The sequence below is a fragment of the Ceratotherium simum genome, chromosome 21, assembly GCF_057802395.1.
Source record: "Ceratotherium simum simum isolate JZ-2026a chromosome 21, ASM5780239v1, whole genome shotgun sequence".
NCBI classification, from domain to species: Eukaryota; Metazoa; Chordata; class Mammalia; order Perissodactyla; family Rhinocerotidae; genus Ceratotherium; species Ceratotherium simum.
Window position 1 is genome coordinate 21,429,249 of NC_141920.1, and position 19,052 is coordinate 21,448,300.

General features: G+C 49.5%; 1 protein-coding gene across 1 annotated transcript in view; it reads right to left on the reverse strand.

Moving 5' to 3' along the window:
* PPP1R16B (protein phosphatase 1 regulatory subunit 16B) overlaps positions 1-19,052 on the reverse strand; it is a 103,145-nt gene that overhangs the window by 24,530 nt on the left and 59,563 nt on the right. The window contains exon 3 of the mRNA XM_004430403.3: positions 509-579. Within this exon, the coding sequence (XP_004430460.1) occupies positions 509-579 (71 nt within the window). The remainder of the gene's footprint in view (positions 1-508; positions 580-19,052) is intronic.

The following is a 19,052-nucleotide window of genomic DNA, read 5'->3' on the forward strand; positions in this document are numbered from 1 at the left end:
GAGAGATGAGAGCCAGAGCAGCCCCTCCCCAGCCACGGGGGCTGGGCCCATCGTGCTGCCCTGGAAAGGATGTGTGTTATGACAGAACATGGTTTATGGCCATAGTTCATGGTGTGCGACCTCAGGCAGGTCACACAACCCCCCTGTCAATCATCTTTGTGGCCGGAGTGGATGGATGCCTTGGTGGGTGTGAACGTGCTTCGTAAACTGTCAAGCTCCAAACAAACTTGCTTTGTCTGTCAAACCATTCGCTGGCAGTGAGGATGCAGGGGACAAAGGCGCCCTGTCCTCAGGGCTGTGTGTGTGCAGTGTGTGTGCGCAGGGGCTCTGTGGGCGTCTGTGACAGACACATGCGCCTCCGAAGCAGACAAGAGCCTTTCAGACGGGGCAGCTGTGGCTCCTCTTCCGCTCCTCCTCCCTGAGGGCTCTGGGCAAGGAACAGCGGGGAGATGGGGCACCTGTCCAGGTGGGGAGCAGGGAGCCGGGGACCCCAGCGAGCGGGCCTTACCTGGTGCAGGGCTGTGAGTCCATCTTCGTTGCACAAATCAGGGCTGACCTTATTCTTCAGGAAGTAGCGTACTGCAACAGAGGGGACAAGAGTGAGCGTCCCACCACACACAGGGTGTACAGGTATGCGGGGGGCCCAGGTGAGACCCACTCTCCCCAGCTCCCCGCCGGCATGTGGAAAGATGCTGGGATACACTGACGAGCAAGAGACACGGGCTCTGCCCTTGGGCGGCTCAGAGTCTGGGTATGGGGAGACCAACATCAAATGACTAGCCCACCAGCCCTGCAGGTCCCTTCCCAGTCTTGGCAACTGGGACCCCTGCCCTGGCCCCCGAGATTAGGAGGCCCATCTCTGGCCAGCCTCCAGCTCCACCTCTCCCATGGAGTGAGGAGTTCAGGGGGCCAACGGGATGAGTCCACCAGAGCCCATGGTTCCCCTTCTGGCCCCTCCTTCCCTTCCCTGTCCAAATGGCTCTGAGCCTGCTTGCAGGGCCCGCACAGGCCTCTTCCCCAGATCCAGCTTCCCAAGGGTGGACCGTGCAGTAATGGGCAAGTGCACCTCTAGGCTGATGGGGTGACCAAGGGGTGGCTGTTTGCTGGGCTAGTGGCTTGTGTGCAAGGCCCTCATGGTGCTGATGAAGCCAGGGATGGAGGCCTCGTCCTGCAAGTGGGAGGAGCAGGCTGGGCCCAGCCCCTCTGAGCGCCCCCCACTCCCACCAAGTTTGGCTCCCTCTGAAACATGAGCCAAAGTCCGTATTCCCTAATGCCCACTGCAACACTATCTCCACCCTACGGCCCACCACCACACAATGCAGCAGGGCCAACTGCATGAGTGGTTTCCTCATCGATTTGCCTCTAATGTAGGGGAACAAACTAGGAGTGAGCTCTGAAGGGCGGGGAGAAGGCCATCCGTTCTGCAGGACAAACAGCAGGTCAGCAACCACAGGGGTGTCAGCAGCAGTGGGGATGCGGGGCAGCCCCTCAACTCCATCCTCATCAGGCCCAGCTCCCAGATCCACAGCCTCAGTGGCACCCTTGGCCTGAGCGTGAACAGAGGCCTGTGTGAAGGGGAGGTTGAGGCCTCCACCCAGCCTCTGGGCAAGACGTGATGTCCCCAGCAGACTTGCCCAAGACGCATTCATTGCTGCTGGGGGTCAGGAGGGACAGGAGTTTGTACGGGACACGGGCAGATCCTCTGGAGCTGCCCTGTCCAGTACGGAACCTCTAGCCACATCCAGCTACTATGGCTTTTTAAATTTAAATTCATAAAAATTCAAAATTCACTTCCTCAGTCACCCTGGCCACATCTCAAGTGCTCAACAGCCACATGTGGCTACCATATTAGAAAGTGCAGAAATAGAACATTTCCATCTTGACAGAAAGTTCTATTGGACAGTGCTGCTTTGGGGGCATTATAAAGGGAAATTAGCCCCATCACCAACAACTAAAACCCTTCCATAGCTCCCCACTGCTCTGGGAACAAAGCCCAAAACACTTACTATGAGATACAAGGTCTGCATGACGTGCCCCCTGCCTGCAGGCCTCCATCTTGTACAATTCCAGAAGTACCATTCACACCGTGGTCCATAAGACTGGCACCCCGGAAGCAGTGCAGTGCACAGCTTGCTCAGCTGTACGCAGTGATCCTACCCGCGTACCTCTCCAGTCTCATTTCTTAAACTCCAAACACCTTCCACAACGGTCTTTTGTCAGCTACAGAGTCACCACACTTCCTGTGGCCTCTGAGCTGTTGCAGAGCCTGTTCCCACTGCCTGGAAGACTCAATCATCTATCCATAGATCCATCCATGCATCCATCCATCATCCATGCATCCACCCATCCACTATCCATCCATCCATCATCCATCCACCATCATCCATGCATCCAGCCATCCACTATCCATCCATCCATCATCCATGCATCCACCCATCCACCAGCCATCCATCATCCATCCACCATCCATCCATCTACCATCATCCATGCATCCAGCCATCCACTATCCATCCATCCATCATCCATGCATCCACCCATCCATCATCCATCCATCCACCCATTCACCATCCATCCATTCATCCATCTCTAAAACATACATACACATACATACACACATCTGCCTCACTTCTCATCCTTTAGTTCTCAGCTCAAACTCCTCAGACGAGGGCACGCCCCATGTTATATACACCTACAGCTCCAATACATCTCATTTATTGCCTTATTGTAGCTATAATTATATAACTATTTGGGTAATTATGGGCTCCGGATCTGTCTGCCCACTGGCCACCAAGCCCCAAGAGGGCAGGACTGTGACCTGCCATTTACTACTCTTTCCCTAAGGCCTAGCACACAGTAAGTCCTCAAAAACTCTTCCAGGACCTTGACCTAATCAGCAGCCCCCTAGCTCAGTCCAAGGACACAGCCTCTCCATCTATGAGCAGAGCTCAGATGACGCAGAGCCACCCTCTGATGCTGACCCTGGATGGCTCGTGTCTGCAGCATGCAGCACTGCCCGCAGGTCTCTCCTGCAGAGCGGTGGGTGACCCAGTAACTGGTCTCAGCCTCAGAGCCATGTGAGGAGATTATGGTGAAACCACTCATCACGGATGCCCAGGCTGTCCGAGGGCCAGTGGGGATGCCCTGGGCCTCAGCAGATGGCCTTTGGGAGAGTAGAAGTGGCCATTATGTCCCTGTGCAGGATGGGCTTCTGGAAGGTTTTGCTCACATAAGGCGAGGGTTCAAATTTCAAATTCGGGGGTGGGTGGTGGGTCAGGCTTCCTGTCCAGGAGACACTCTTTAAGGCAGAAATTAAGCATCAGCTGCCAAAAGCAGTGCTTGTGCGCAATAATTATTGGGGTGCTCTCCGTGCTGTGTGAGAGCTCAGGGCGTGTAATTACTCCAATGTCAGGCAGTTATTTTAGGCCCAAGAGATGGGAAAAATCATCCCCATCTCTAAGGAGCCCTTCATATTCACGAGCCACGGTCCCCTCCACAGTTCTACTTGTGCTCTAGCTGGGAGCCTGGCTCTGGACACAGCGCACTACCCAGTGCACAACCAGGCTTTCCTGCCTCTGGTTCAGTGAGAAAAATGATTCTTATATCAACAGTGTCCAATCCTGGGCCCTTCCTATGCGCCCGGGTCAATGCAGAACCACTTTCTTTCATGGGTTCACGTCTGGATTATTCCCCTTGTGGAGAAGAAGAGACGGAAGGTCGGGAAAGTGCAGCTCACAGTCACACACGCCCAAGTGCAGGAAATCAGACCATCTGATTTCAAAGCCCAGGCTGCTGACAGCCTGCTGACAGGGCTGCCCGACTCTGCCCCCGAGGCCAGGAGTGGGAGCCAGCACCGCCGGAGCCCTGCTGAGTGGCCAGACCTATGCTGAGAGCTGGCGTGGGGAGGAGGGCGACAGAGAGTGGACCTCTGCCTCTGTAAGCATCAGAGGTCCTCAGGTCCCAGGCCAAGCCTCTTCTCACAGACAGAGGGCTCAGAGACCCACAAACAGGACAGAAGAAACATTGCGGCCCTGGGGGGCACAGTCAGATCCTTCAGGGCCACAGTAAATGTAAATTTGCCTCCTCTCACTCTCTGATTAAAACCGTCTCATGGCTCCACATTGCTCTTAGAACGAAGTTCACAATCCCTCTGTGGCCTTCACCGGGGTTGGCAAACTTTGACCCACAGGCCAAATCTGGCAGACAGCCTGCTTCTGTAAATTAAGTTTTATTGGAAACATTGCAGTCATTCATTTCCATATTGCCCGTGACTGATTTCACTCTACAACAGCAGAGGTGAGTAGTTACGGCAAAGACCGTATGGCCTGCACAGCCTAAAATATTTACTATCTGGCCCTAAACAGAAAAGGTTTGCAGACCCTGGTCTTCAAGGTCCTGTATTGTGTGGTCCCACCTACAGGGCTACCATCTTGCACAATTCCGGGGGGCACTGTTCTCATCATGGTCTATGTGAATGGCTTGCCCTGGAGTTGTGCAGTGTGCAGCCTGATCAGCAGTTCCCAGCAGTCCTGTCTCCCTATCCCTCCAGGCTTATCTCTTGCTCTCCGAGCACCTTGCACAATGAAAGAAGCTGGCTTGGTGGTGGTGGTGGGTGTCTAAGGGGTTGACTGGGGCTCAGGGAGCACAAAAAAAAGAGGGGCACACTCTCCTCTCCAGCCAGGTGCATCCACCACTTCTGGTTGCCCACGTTCAGGTCTGCTCCCTGCCCCCAAAGCCCCAACTCCCAGGCTTGGCTGTCAGTTTGTCAGAGTGACCCATCTGTTCTTGTACATTTGTTTAGCTGTGGCTTTAGTAAGTTATTTCTCTCTCTGTGCCTTGGTGTCCTCATCTGTAACATGGGGATCACCACAGCACCTCCTCTGCGGGGTTGCTGTGCGGATTAAGTAAGACAATACCTGAGAGCTACTACTATCATTTATTTTAAGAATAAAAATAAAAACAACCACAGAGCTCCTGTCTGGTCCTGCCCCGTGCTGAGTGCAGGGGATATAACCATCGACATCTTGCATCTCTCAAGAGCTCTTGCACTGGTTATAAAGACAGAGGTCTCTCCAGGGAGCTCTGAGCATCTGCTGGTTCAAGGACCATAGTGAGGCTGCAGTCGATGTCCCCACTGTCCCCTATACAGTCAAGGCCCCACTGAGACGGCAAAGAGGTGGCTCCCGCCCTCGTCTCCTGTATTCCCGCTCTAGGCGCCAACCCCGTCGCTCCGCCCACAGCTCCCTGGCAATCTGGCTGGAGTCTGGGCCAAGCAGGGCCATCTGCTCCCCTCCATCTCCAGCTGTAGCGAGTGAGGCTGAACCGGCCCATCTTGGCAGGAAGTTGGTGGCGGCTGTCTTTGCAGGGAGAAATCACTGCTGGCAAGCTGGTGTTTTCTTTGCCACCTGACCCACTCTGCCGCACGGAGCAGACTGCCTGACCTCGAGCTGGACAGCGATGTGCAACCACAGGTGTGGTCCTTGCTCCTGCCTGGGGGAACAGGGACAGCAAGACAGAGGGGTCTGCCCACTGGAGGTGGGTCTTGGGCAGTCTACATCTGCCCGGGGGCACCCTGGGGCTGGGCTGCTGCCACCTGGCCGTGTGACTTGCACAGTCATGTTCGTGGGATACCCACTCGCCAAGCCCTCCTCCATTCCCATCTCACTCCTCTCCTGCCCAGAGCCCAGCAATGAGGCCTCATCCTCCCACTGCCTCCAAGGGGCTGCATGATCTAGTCTCTGCCCCTCCCCACCCCCTGCCCTCCATCCCGCCCCCTCCAGGAATCCCTCGCCAATTCAGTCACCCTGGCTTCTTTCATTTACTAAAACAAAACAAAAACGGAGCTCCTCAAGGCCTTTACACCTAGTTTCCTGCACCTGGAGCCCTCTTTCTTCCCACTCTTGGGCCAGCAAACTCTTCTTCATCCTTCAGGTTCCAGTTGAAATGCCACCTCTTCTGAGAGGCTCTCCCTGATCACCCCAATCTCAGTCAAGTTGCCTGAGTCATTCTCTCCCACAGGACCCTGCATTTCTGCTTCACAGTGGCGCCTATCTCCATTTGTAATTACAGGGGGATTAGTTAGTATATATTAATTATATAGTTATTTGTTCAGTTTTTTTGGCTCCATGAGAGCAGAGAGTCTCATTGACTGGTGTCCCCAGTGCCCAGCATGGAGACTGGCTCACGGCACAGGCTCAAGAAATATCTATTGTAGCCAGAGCACCTGAAATCTACTCTCAGCACATTTCTAGTGCTCAACACGGGATTATTAGTAACTATAGTCATCAGGCTGTACATTAGATCTCTAGACTTATTCACCCCACAGAGCCACAACTTTCACCACCATCTCCAAAAAAAATAATAAATAACTATATGAGGAGATGGATATGTTAATTAGCTTGACTGTACTGATCATTTCAACATATATACATATTTACATATATAAACATCATGTTGTATACCTTAAATATATATGATTTTTATTTAAAAATAAAAATGAAAAAAAGAAATACCTATTGTGTGAATGAACAAAGGAAGGGAGGGAGGGAGGAAGAGAAGAGTGCTCTGGGGGCCCACAGAGCTGCTTGTTCCTAGGGCCACAGGACTGTGGCGACATGTTCTCCTTCTGGAGACATGTGCATAGTCCCACAGACACACCACCAGGAATGTGACTAAGGACTGAAAAGCAACACGGATAGATTTTGTACAGAAATGAAGCAGGAAATAATTCCTGCTTCCCGGAGCCTCTATTGGCAACGCAGCCAGACCTGGCAGCGACCATGGGAGTCCTTCCACCCACTCCCAGGCCGGACACAGAAGCACCCATCATTGCCCTCCAGCCCAGGACCCCAGTCCTCACACCCTTTGCCCTACACCTTTGGTTGTTCCTTCTACAATCCAGCATTAACTGTGGGCCAGGCATTGTGTTACACACTTCATGTTTATCAAATCCAGTAGGCCTCCTAATCCAGTGATGAGGATTAATGACCTGCTATTATGAATTAACTGCCTGCTATTATTGCCCAATTTACAGATGGGAAAACTGAGGCTGAGGCTTGAACACGTGAAATGACTTGCTCAAGGGCACGTGGCTGGGAATGGCAGAGCCGGGGTTTTAACCCACGCCTGGCTGCCTCCAAAGGCTGAACACTTAACCACTTTGCTAAAATTGTGCCAAACAAGGATGCAGGGAAGAGAATGTGGGCAGCAGAGAGAAGAGCAGGATGGACGCAGATGTTAGCATGAAGAGAGCCACAGAGATGGCAAAAAGCTAGAAGAAAGGTCAAGACCACTGCCGATAGTTCAGTGTTCTAGAACATCATGTGACAATAAAGACAACAATAGCTAATAGTCATCACAACAACCTTCTTGTTAGTGTAGTTTGCAGATAAGGACAATGAGGCATGAGATTAACACTTAGCCCTAGTCCCCGGGGCAAATGAGTGGCAGCTCTGGGGAGGAATCTGGAGCCTGAGGCCACCACTTCCTCTGTTTATCCTCCCACTGCGTCTCCATTCATGCAGACCCCACTCTACCCCTGATTTCAAGCACCCTGGTGGCCTGCCTCCAGCTGCCGCATCCCACGCACTGGGCTGCGCCTCCACCATGAAAACCCTGCCCACACTGACCCCATTTCCTCCCTTCCTCAGAGCCCAGGTTTGCTTTGCCCAGAGTCTCATGGGGTCCAGCACCTGCAGCCTGGTCAAACCAGTTCCTCTAGCCTGCCTCCCCTCCCCCTCCTCAGGATGCTGTCAGGGTTGCAGGGGGCCCAGCCCTCTGCTCTGACAATGCCAGAAGGGCCAGCGAGCTCAGAAAGCGGCCTCTGGACTCTCCTCTCAAGTCAAGTTGTCCTGGGTCCTCAATGCACTGCGCTTCCAAAATCACTCCGCTGAGCAATTTCAACCTTTCCACCCACCACCGCTTCTCCCTGGAGCAGAAGTGGCCAGAAATAGCTGCTTCTCGGGAAGCCCAGCCGCCTGGGGCGGGGGTGGAGACTCAGTCGAGTCCATTGGTGGCTTCTGCAGTGGCTGGTGCAGCTCATCCCACCGCCAGGCAGTTCACCCCAGGATCCCAGGCGGATGACTCAGCTGTGGTGGAGGGTGGGCAAGGAAGACCTGGGCTTCCCTCAAAGTTGCATCCCCAGGCCCAGGCCACAGAAGCCAGGCCTTGTTCTTCCCCAGGTAGCCTCCCTCCAAGGCCCATTCAAGAAGAGGAAGGGTCGGACAATAACAAGTGTTAGCAAGGATGTGGAGACATTGGACCCCTCATACACTGCCGGTGGGAATGTAAAAGGGTACAGCTGCCATGGAAAATAGTCTGGCAGTTCCTCAAAAACTAAATAGAGAAGTACCATACAATCCAGCAATTCTACTCCTAGGTATACACCCAAGAGGAATCAACACATATGTCCACACAAAAACTTGTACACAAATGTTTACAGTAGCATTATTTATAATAGCCCCAAAGTGGAAACAACCCAAATGTCCATCAATGGATGAACAGATAATAAAATGTGGTATATCCATACAGTGGAATATTATGCAGCCATAAAAAGGAATGAAGTGCTGATACACGCTACGACATGGATGAACTTTGAAAACATCATGCTAAGTGAAAGAAGCCAGACAGAAAAGGCCACACTTTGTATGATTCCATTTCTATGAAATGGCTGGAATAGGCAAATCCATAAAGATAGAAAGTACATCAATGGTTGCTAGGGGCTGAGGGGAGGGGGCACTGGGGCATGACTGCTAATGGGTACAGAGTTTCCTTTTGGGGTGATGAAAATTTTCTGGAATTAGCTAGTGGTAATGGTTGTATAACCGTGTGACTATACAAAAGACCACAAATTGCACACTTTAAAAGAGTGAATTTTGTGGTATGTGAATGATATCTCAATTTAAAAAGAAGAAGAGGAAGGGGCTCCAAGCTGGCCTTGAACATCCTGCTGAGAGCTCGTTCCCCTGCCAGCTCGGGAGTTTTGTGAGGTCAGTATAGTGTCTGTCTCATTCATTACTGTACCCCCAGTGCCTAGGACAGTATCCAGTACACAGTAGGTGCTCAATCCTTACTTAATGGATGGGGAAGGAAGGAGGAGGCCACTGGCCACTTGGTCCCTTCTGGGCCCTACCTGATCTGGCCTCGGTCCACCTCTCCTGACGTCACCCCTCCTAACCACCACGGACCCTTTCAGGACCACCCAGGAACCACCCTCTCTCTTGCCTCTCTGAGCCTTCTTGTGTGCTGTTCCCTCTGCCCGTCCTTCTCTGCCTTCATTTCACCTGGTTAATTCTTACTTAGCCTCCAGGTCTCAGCTTAAATGTCACTTCCTCTGTGAAGCCTCCCCCAACACCCCCAGCCTGGGTAAGTACCCTTCTCATGTGCTTTCTGTTCCCTGCCCAAGAACTCTCAACACTATAATGTAGTTGTGTATGGATTTGTCTGTGTGTTTATTAGACTATAAGTTCTGGAGGGATGGGGGAGTGGGAACCACAAACTTTTTAGCTACTGTGACATAGTTCTGTGACATAGGTCAATATCTGATGACTGCAGGAGTAAACAATAGAGCCTGCCTGGCCTCCACCCAAGCCTCAGAACTGGCCGAAGCATCCTCTCTTGGGCTATTCTATGCTTCTTCCTTGGGACAACAATGCTCCCAGGCTGGGCCACAGACTTCTCCATCTCAGAGAGAATCTTCATCCCTTGACTTACAGAAAGAGGCCAGTTTCTCTCTTTGCATCTCTGATACCCTCAGCACCACTAGGACAAGATGGCCAAGGGCACACCAGGCGTGTAGCTATAATCTTCTCCTTTCCAGGACCTCCAAGCCCAGGACATGTGGCCGTGCTGAACAGGAGGACTTGACAGAGACTTGCATGTGTAACTTATACCTAGTATTAGGGTGTGTTCAGAAAAACTGTTTTCAGATCCTTTAGAATGCAAGCTCTGTGTGGGCAAATCTCGTCCATCTTCTCATCTGGGTATCCAGCAGCTAGGGTGAGAGCTCAATAAATATTTGTTGAGAGAATGAACAAGTAAAAATTTGTTTTTCTTCTAAGAAAACAAAACTAAAGATACCAGGGAAATCTAATAAAATATGTACAAGACCTATAAGAGGAAAAACACAAAACTCTGATGGAAAAAATCAAAGAAAAATTAAATAAATGGAGAAATATTCCATGTTCATGGATAGGAAGACTCAATATTGTCAAGATGTCAAGAATCAGTTCTTCCCAACTTGATCTACAGATTCCATGCAAACCCAATCAAAATCTCAGCAAGTTATTTTATGAATATTGATAAACTGATTCTGAGTTTATATGGAGAGGCAAAAGACCCAGAATAGCTGACACAATATTGAAAGAGAAGAACAAAGTTGGAGGACTGACACTACCCAACTTCAAGACTTACCATAAAGCTATAGTAATCAAGACAGTGTGATATTGATGAAAAAACAGACAAATAGATCAATGGAAGAGAACAGAGAGCCCAGAAATAGACCCATATAAATATGGTCAACTCTCATCCATTGCTGGTAGGAATGCAGTATGGTACAGCCACTTTTGGTGGTTTCTTATAAAGCTAAACATACTCTTACCATACAATCCAGCAACCGTGCCCTTTGGTATTTACCCAAAGCAGCTGAAAACTCATGTCCACACAAAAATCTGCACATGATGTTTATAGCAGCTTTATTCATAAGCACCAAAACTTGGAAGTAACCAAGATATTCTTCAGTAGGTGAATGGATAAACCATAGTACATTCAGACAATGGAATATTATTCAATGTTAAAAAGAAATGAGCTATCAAGCCATGAAAAGACACGGAAGAACCATAAATGCATATTACTAAGTGAAAGAAGCCAACTGGTGAAAAGGCTACGTACTGTATGATTCCAACTATATGATATTCCGGAAAAGGTAAAACTATGGAGACAGTAAAAAGACCAGTGGTTGCCAGGAATTGGGAAGCAGGGAGGAATGAATAGGCAAAGCACAGAGGATTTTTAGGCCACTGAAAATACTCTGACACTCTGAATGATACCATAATGATGGATACATATCATCATACATCTGTCCAAACTCATAGAATGTACAACACCAAGAGTGAACCCTAATGTAGACTATGGGCTTTGGATGATTTTGATGTGTCAATGTAGGTTCATTAATGGTAACAAATGCACTGCTCTGGTGGGGGATGTTGAAAATAGTGGAGGCTACGCATGTATGGGGTCAGGAGGGTGTATGGGAAATCTCTGTACCTTCCCTCAATTTTGCCGTGAACCTACAACTGTTCTAAAAATGAATAAAGTCTTAATAATAAACAAATAAATAAATAAAACAGAAAGAAGCCTATGTACAGGGAAGCCTATGTACAAAGTAAGCTACATGAATCGTCTGGAAAAATGCATAGTCTTTCTGAAACATGGGGGTAGGGGAAGGAATCACTTCCTAATGTCTGAGCAGACATTAATGTACTAGATTTCCTCAAAAGGAGGGAGAACTGCACTTAACTGTGGAGAAGACGTGGGTCTGTAAGGTTTCTCCACCAAAGCTGCAAAGACTGTGCCTGTGTACTTCCCTGTCCCCCCTTCCCTGGCCTCTTCCCTCCCCTTCTATCGAGCTCCACCAGCCAAGGATAGCTTGCTTCCCCTTCCCCACCCGCAACGCACAGCTTATCTCAGGGACTCAAGGCAAGGGTACTGCTTGCCCAGAAACATGACCCTGGAGCTTCCCCACTCCCTTTATGAAGAATCAGACCCCAACTGTGCCAGGTCCCTGTTCACTAATCCTGCTTCCAGAATTCTCCCAGCACCTCCCTCTGCAGCTTCCCTGCAGACCCAGGAACCTGATCTCCTTTCGGCCCTGCAGAGCCTGCCTCTCCGGGAACTCTCCAAGGTATCTGCTCTTATCCCATTTGCCCTCTCTCGCCAGATGCCCCGCACTCCGCTTTTTGGATTCCTGTTGCTCCCCCAACTCCGTCTCTCTCATCTCACTTCCCTTTCCACTTATCTCCCCTCAATTTTTTTAAATCGCCCAATTATTTCATAACTCCAGGCAAGTAATAGATAAAAATATTCCCAGCCCACCAGATAGAAGCTACATAAACACTAAAATGGCTTCACAGCCATCGTAATAATATCTAACACTTACTGAATATTTTCCAAGTATGAGGCACTATGCCAAGATGTTACATGTCTCACTCCAGTTAATCCCCGCAACACCCCATGATTTAGGTGCTATTATCAACTCATTCAGCAGAGAACTTATATGATTCGCTCAAGATCACTTAGCTAATAAGCGTTGAGACTCAATTCTAGTCTGGTTGATTGCAGGCACAACTGGTGTTTCAGGCATAACTAGTGACAAGAGAACCTCATTCAAATACAATCAAGAATAAAATCCATTCCTATCAATATTTAGGCAGAGAAAAAAAGTTGCCTATGAAGGGGGAAATTCCTCCAGCTCCCACCTGCCCACTTTGAACCTTCTGTCTGGTTTCCCTGGCCCTGTTCTGCTGTCTCTTAACCACCACCCCCCCAATGCCTGTCTGTCTGGCTCTCAATTTTCTCCTAAAGATGCTGCATCTTGCTTTTCTCCCTCAGCACTGCGTTACACAGGACAGGGGCAAATCCTACTTGGGGCTTCCACCCATCTGGCTGAGGAAATTAAACAAGATTTTTGAATTTTTTTTTTTTTTGGTGAGGAAAATTAGCCCTGAGCTAACATCTGTTGCCAATCTTCCTCTTTTTTCTAGGAGGATTGGCCCTGGGCTAACATCTGTGCCTATCTTCCTCCACTTTATATATGGGACGCCTGCCACAGCATGGCTTGAGGAGCGGTGTGTCAGTCCGCACCGGGGATCCGAACCTGTGAACCCCACACGAACTTAACCACTACGTCACCAGGTCAGCCCCGATTTTTGAAAATTTTAAAGGTAACCACCTGAGAAATTGAAAACAGGATTTATATCTTCAATATCAATGCAAAAGATAAAAGCAAATAAGCATAGTATTCACTAAAGTCACAAAACTGAAGAAATAACATAGAAACATAAATGCCACAAAACATGAAACAAAATGACCGAAAACCAAATATCTACACTAACAATAAGCGAAATCATGTATCCTCCCCTATAAAGTAGGAAAGATTTGGTTGCCAAAAGAAAATTCAGGGCCTGCCCCGTGGCGTAGCGGTTAAGTGCGTGCGCTCTGCTGCTGGTGGCCCGGGTTCGGATCCTGGGTGCCCAGTGAGGCACCACTTGTCAGGCCATGCTGTGGCGGTGTCCAATATAAAGGGGAGGAAGACAGGCACAGATGTTAGCCCAGGGCCAGTCTTCCTCAGCAAAAAGAGGAAAGATTGGCATGGATGTTAGCTCAGGGCTGATCTTCCTCACAAAAAAAAAAAAAAAGAAAGAAAGAAAATTCAGTCATGTGCTGCTTACAAGAGAGGGAGAGACATCCCAACAAAATAACAGAGAGACTAAAAATAAAGGAAGTCTCAAATATAAAACAGCAAACAAAGAAAGCGGGGGTGGCCACATTACTACTATGCAGAATGGAATTCAGGGCAAAAGGAGGACACAATCAACTAGGTTGATTAAAAAAAAGGATACTTCAAAATGAAATCATAAACAGAAAGCAGATCAGTGGTGGCCTGGGGCTAGCGGGGGAGGGGGTGGTTGAAGTCATTATCAGTTAGGAAACATTATGAATTGCATAATCAGTAAAGCAAAATTCAGTAAAAAAAAATTGTCAGTATACAAGACAGAAACACAATTTTTCCTCGGAATCTTCAGCACACACACGCCCTAAAGAAAAGATCAGAGAAGGGGACAATGATTTATTGACAAGGATGTTCACAGCAGCATGGTTTATATACATTGTTTATAATCGAGAAATACTGGAAGCAATCCAAATGTCTAAACAATTGAAGACTGATTAGGTAAATTTTGGAACATCCATATAATGGAATATTCTGCAGCTAGTATCTTTGAAGATTTTTAAATGACATGGGAAAAATGCTTGATATGTAATGCAGAATGGAAAAATAAGGGATCAAAACTATACACTCAATGCAATCTCAATTGGAAAGGAAAAATGCATTCCCATGCACACACTTCTCATTGGAAAAAAATCAAGATATTAACTGTGGTTATCAGTGACTTTTTTTTATGGTTTCCAGAACTTTCCAACCATTTAAAAATATGTGTGTACTATCCTTCTAATCAGAATTTTCCAATTTCACTAAAAAACAAAAACCTTCCACAGAATGATAGCCAAGTGGTAAGAACTATATTTCTGTAAAGAGTTTCTAGGGCAGAAACGAGGTCTCCAGCTGACTGACCCCTTGAAGGAAATGCTGAAGCTGGGATTCCTGTGTAGGGTAGGAAGTTAAATAGCAACAATAATAATAACCCCTTTGTTTGTATCACGCAGGGGTCAGCAAACTATGGTCCAATGGCCAAATCTTGCAATTTTGAACTGCTCGCAAGTTAAGAATGGTTTCTATATTTTTTAATGGTTGGGAAAAAAATCAAAGAATAATAATATTTCATAAAACGTGCAAACGATATGAAAGTCAAATATCAGTGTCCATCAATGAGGTTTAATTGGAACATCCACCTATTTGTTTACGTATTGCCTGCGGCTGTTTTCTCCGTCAAAACAAAGACCACATGGCCCACACAGCCTACGGTATTTCTTATCTGGCCCTTTACAGAAAAGGTGTGCTGATTCCTGGTGCAGCACTCTTTGGCCAACAGAGCATGTTGGAAACCACAGCCATGTCACTCTTACAATAAGTCTCATGGTCCTGGGTAGGAGAGGAAGAAATCAATGCACGTCCAAGGTGGACCACGGGATTGGGGCCAGGAGGGACCTGGGTAGATCAGGCTCAATGTCTTCACCTGCTGAGGAATGAAGGGGTCACAACCCCAAGGAGCCCGCTGTCATTTGCTTTTCCCCCCACCGTCTCTACCCCAGCCCCAACTCAGCCATGTCTTCCCTCGGAAAGCAGCCGCGCGTTTCCTGCCAAGAGCACGACCTTCTGCAACCTGTATGGTGGAGGCTGCAGCTGCAAAAAGGACGGTATTTTTATCCGCACCCTGCTTCCTGTTTGCCGGCTGTGGGTTTTGTTTGCGATGTTTGGTTTTCTCATTTCTGATACAAACTTGGCTCCCTTGTGGCGTCAGAACAGAGATGTCTGTCTCCTAATAGGGTGTGCGGCTGGCCACCGGGCCACCTGCCCCAGGACCTTGTCCTTCGGACTCTCCCCTCCTGCTGCACGATCTCCTGTCACGTCGAGACTTCTGCCTGCTCAGGAGCAGAAAGCAGGGTGGCCAGGGAGGGTGGGGTAGAGGGGAAACAGGAGCATTTCTGCTGCAGGAAATGGAAAAATCCACTCTCTTATCAGAGAGGAGCTGGCTGGGCCCGGAGGGGAGCAAGTTGCAGGTTTTCCAGGGCTTCTGGAACCCGCTGTTCTAAGCAAGGTCTGGCTCAGGGAGGACCAGGGCAGGTGGCTGGAGGCAAAGTACAGGACTTGGGAGTCATTTGCTGGGAAGGTCCTCAGCCCTGGGACCTGGGGATCATTTGTTGATGCTCCCAGCAATAGACGAAAATGGAGTGTCCTCAACCCTCCTGTCCCCAGGATTCAGCAAGATGTGGGCACAGAGAGCAGATACATCAGTGTCTAACAAGCCAGCGATAGCAAGAGCTCACATTTATTGAGCACTGTGCAAGAATCAGCTCATTTAATTCCACCACAGCCCTGGGCAGGAGGGAGGCAGCCTCTTTGATCACTCCTATATTACAAATGGGGATACTGAGGCACAGCAAGTTCAATTAACTTGCTCCAAACCACTCAGCTGGTAAAAGACTCCATGCTTACTCCACCAGGAGGATTTCAACGCATGTCTTAGAGCTAAACCTGACCCCAGGCCCCAAGAGCTGGGGATCTGCAGCCTGGAGCCTTCCTGTTTCCTGTTCTGCTAGCACGCCCAGTGGCAGACTCTGAGCCAAAGAGATGAAAGGGCTAGGCTGACCTTTGCTAATCATTCTACCCTGGAGAGAGGCCACCAAGATGTACCGTCAGGGGACAGGTAATCAACCCAAGCATTGTACCTGGCATGAAAACACAGGTGTAGTGGCTAAGAATTCAGACCCCCCCATTTCCCAGTCATGTGATCCCAGGTACATTATCTCCCCTACCTGAGCCTCATCTGTAAAACAGGAGTCATAACCTCGTAAGGTTATCTGAAAGGTAGATTATAAAGTGCTGATATAATAATAATAAATATTATTTAGCTAGTTGCTCTCCCCCTCCCAGCAGGCCTCCCACAGGAATGTGGAGCCCAGTTTTCAAGCTTCACGACACCCAGTGGCAGCTCCAGGCAGCAGGCATCCTTGGAGATGCTGTGGGCTGACCACAGGATAGAGCCAAAGGGCAGCTTGGGTGTGGCCGCCAGTCTCGGAGACGCTGCCCAGCATCCCTGCCTCCTGGGACTCACACTCCCGTGCAGTTGTCTCCCACATTGAATAGAACTGATTGACATGTCACCACAGAATGGAGTGGGGCTCCCGAGGCCGGGTCATAAAAGATATTATGACTCCCATCTTGCTCCTGGGGTCACTCACTCTGGGGGAAGCAGCTGCCATGTCATGAAGACACTTAAGCAGCCCTGTGGAGAGACCACACGGTCAGGAACTGAGGCCTCCTGCCAACAGCCAGGTGAGGGAGCCACCGTGGAATCAGAGCCGCCAGCCCCAGTCAAGTCCTCAGATGATGGAGCCCTGGTGACATATTAACTACAACCTCATGGGAGACCCTGAGCTAGAACCACGCAGCTAGCCCCCGATTCCTGACCCACAGAAGCTGTGAGATAATAAATGTTTGTTAGTGTTTTGAGTTGCTATGTTTTGGGGTAATGTGTTAGGCAGCACAGATAACTAACACACAAGAGAAGAGATTCAACCAGAGGTAGAGGGTTCGAGCCTGAAGACACAGCTCTGAGGTGGGCATCATGAGGGCTGAAGAGCCCAGGCCTCCTAACACCCCAGAGCCGGAGCCTCCCCTCTCCCACAGTCAGTCAAATTTCCGTTAACCAGGGAAATTCTTCACCGAACCCTACAGCTGACTAAGGGTTTCTATTTCCGGCCACAGGCCTGAAAACACACCACCTGGGTCTCTTTCTTATTCCAGGGGCACAACCTGGGCTTCCCTACTGTGTGAGGATGGGAAGGTACCCTCCTGAGCTAAGGGTACCCCTGACCTGGCTGGTGAGAGGTCGGGGAGGGGATCGCAATCCCCTGCCCCCAGCAGCCACCTACAGTTTCCTAAATCACAGACCCGAATGTGTGTGCTTCTCTCTTGCTGAAAAACCTCTCATGGCTGCTCCTCGCCTTCACACTGCCCATGAGCTAGCCCAGTGGTTCTCACAGTGTGGGCCCGGCAGCAGCAGCAGCACCTAGGAATCTGTCAGAAATGTAAATCCTGCGGCTCTACCCCAGACCTACTGAATCAGGAACTCAGGGGGCAGGCCCAGTCATCTGTGGTTGAACAAGCCCTCCTGGTGATTGTGAAGCTCCAGCCTCCTCTCTCACCATTCCTTCCTGATTCTCCTGTGCTCTAGAAACACTCAACTTCTCTCCCCTCCACAAATATTCACCGGGTACCAACTCTGTGCCAGGTGTGGGCACAGAGCACTGAACAAGACAGACACCAGCTCTGGCCTTCTCTCATTCTGGAAGCATTCTTCCCTACTTCCCACCAGCCCTCACACCAGTGCAGGAGGCATTCAGTAAACACCAGTTGAACATTAAAAGAGCAAATGAATACATAACCGATGCACCATCTCAGTTAAGTCTCCGCTGACCCTGAATTAAGTGTCCTCAGCAGAGTTTGACGTCAACCGAGTGCCTGTCACCCTTTGCAGTGGCCTGTAAGGTGCCGAGAGCCACGCGGGGCTGTGCAGCTCCTGAAATGTGCATAATCCGGACTGAAATGCGCTGTGAGTGTAAAATGCACACCGGACTTTAGATTTAGTACCAAAAAAAGATGGAAAATGTCTCATTAATAATTTTTTGTACTGATTACATGTTGAAGGGATATATTGAGTTAAAGAAAATATATTAGACAAATTAATTTCACCCGTGTCTTTTCTACTTTAATGCAGCCACTAGAAAATTTAAAATTAAGTATGTGGCTCACATGATTTTTTTTATTGACCAGCACTGAGCTAGTAAATATTTAGTCACATGACTATGGGCATGGCTGTGAGCTCCAAGAGGGCATTTCTGTCCATCTCTCTTCCTTCCCTGCTCTCTTCCCCCCTCCTCTCTCCTTCCTACAAACATTTATTGGACATCTGTTCTTGTACCCCCACTACGAGGTTTGGCACAAAATAGGTGCCAACGACATTTGCTGAATGAATAAACCAATACTCAGAATGCAGACTGACCCCGAGGTGACCCTGAGAGTTTCCCTCCTATTTAATTTCTCATACCTGCTTGGTTGGGTGTAGTTTTCCCATTTCATTTCAAAAGGAGCCAAATTGCAAAGCTGTCCTTACGTAACTCGGGGCTGGGCTCGGTCTTCCTCTTGCACACGGGGCTCAGGTGCACTCAGGTCCTGGGACTCTGTGTCCCGGACACTTTGTTCCTGAATCTCCAGGAGGCTGGCCAGGGCGTGGGCCTGGGCTTGGAGCTTTAGTGCCAAGCTCTCCAGTGAGGGGAGGGCACCAGGCTGAGCCATGCACTGCCCCCCCACCCACCCCCGCAATTCCCCAGAGGCCTGGGAGGATGAGGATGCACATGGGTCAGTGGGACTCAGGCTTCCAAGCCCGCTTTGGGGCCTGGGCAAGAGTCACTGTGGGTACTACAGGCCTGTGTCCTGGAATTTCAGACTCAGCTGCCCCTGACCACACTGCTCCCCAACCCCCACTCCCCAGCCCTCCAGTTCGAGAGGCTGCGAGACACTAGGATGAGCCACAATATCTCAGAGGAGCTGCCCCTTGGAGCTGGGAAGGCAGCAAGAAGGCTGGTGTGGTGGCTGGTCT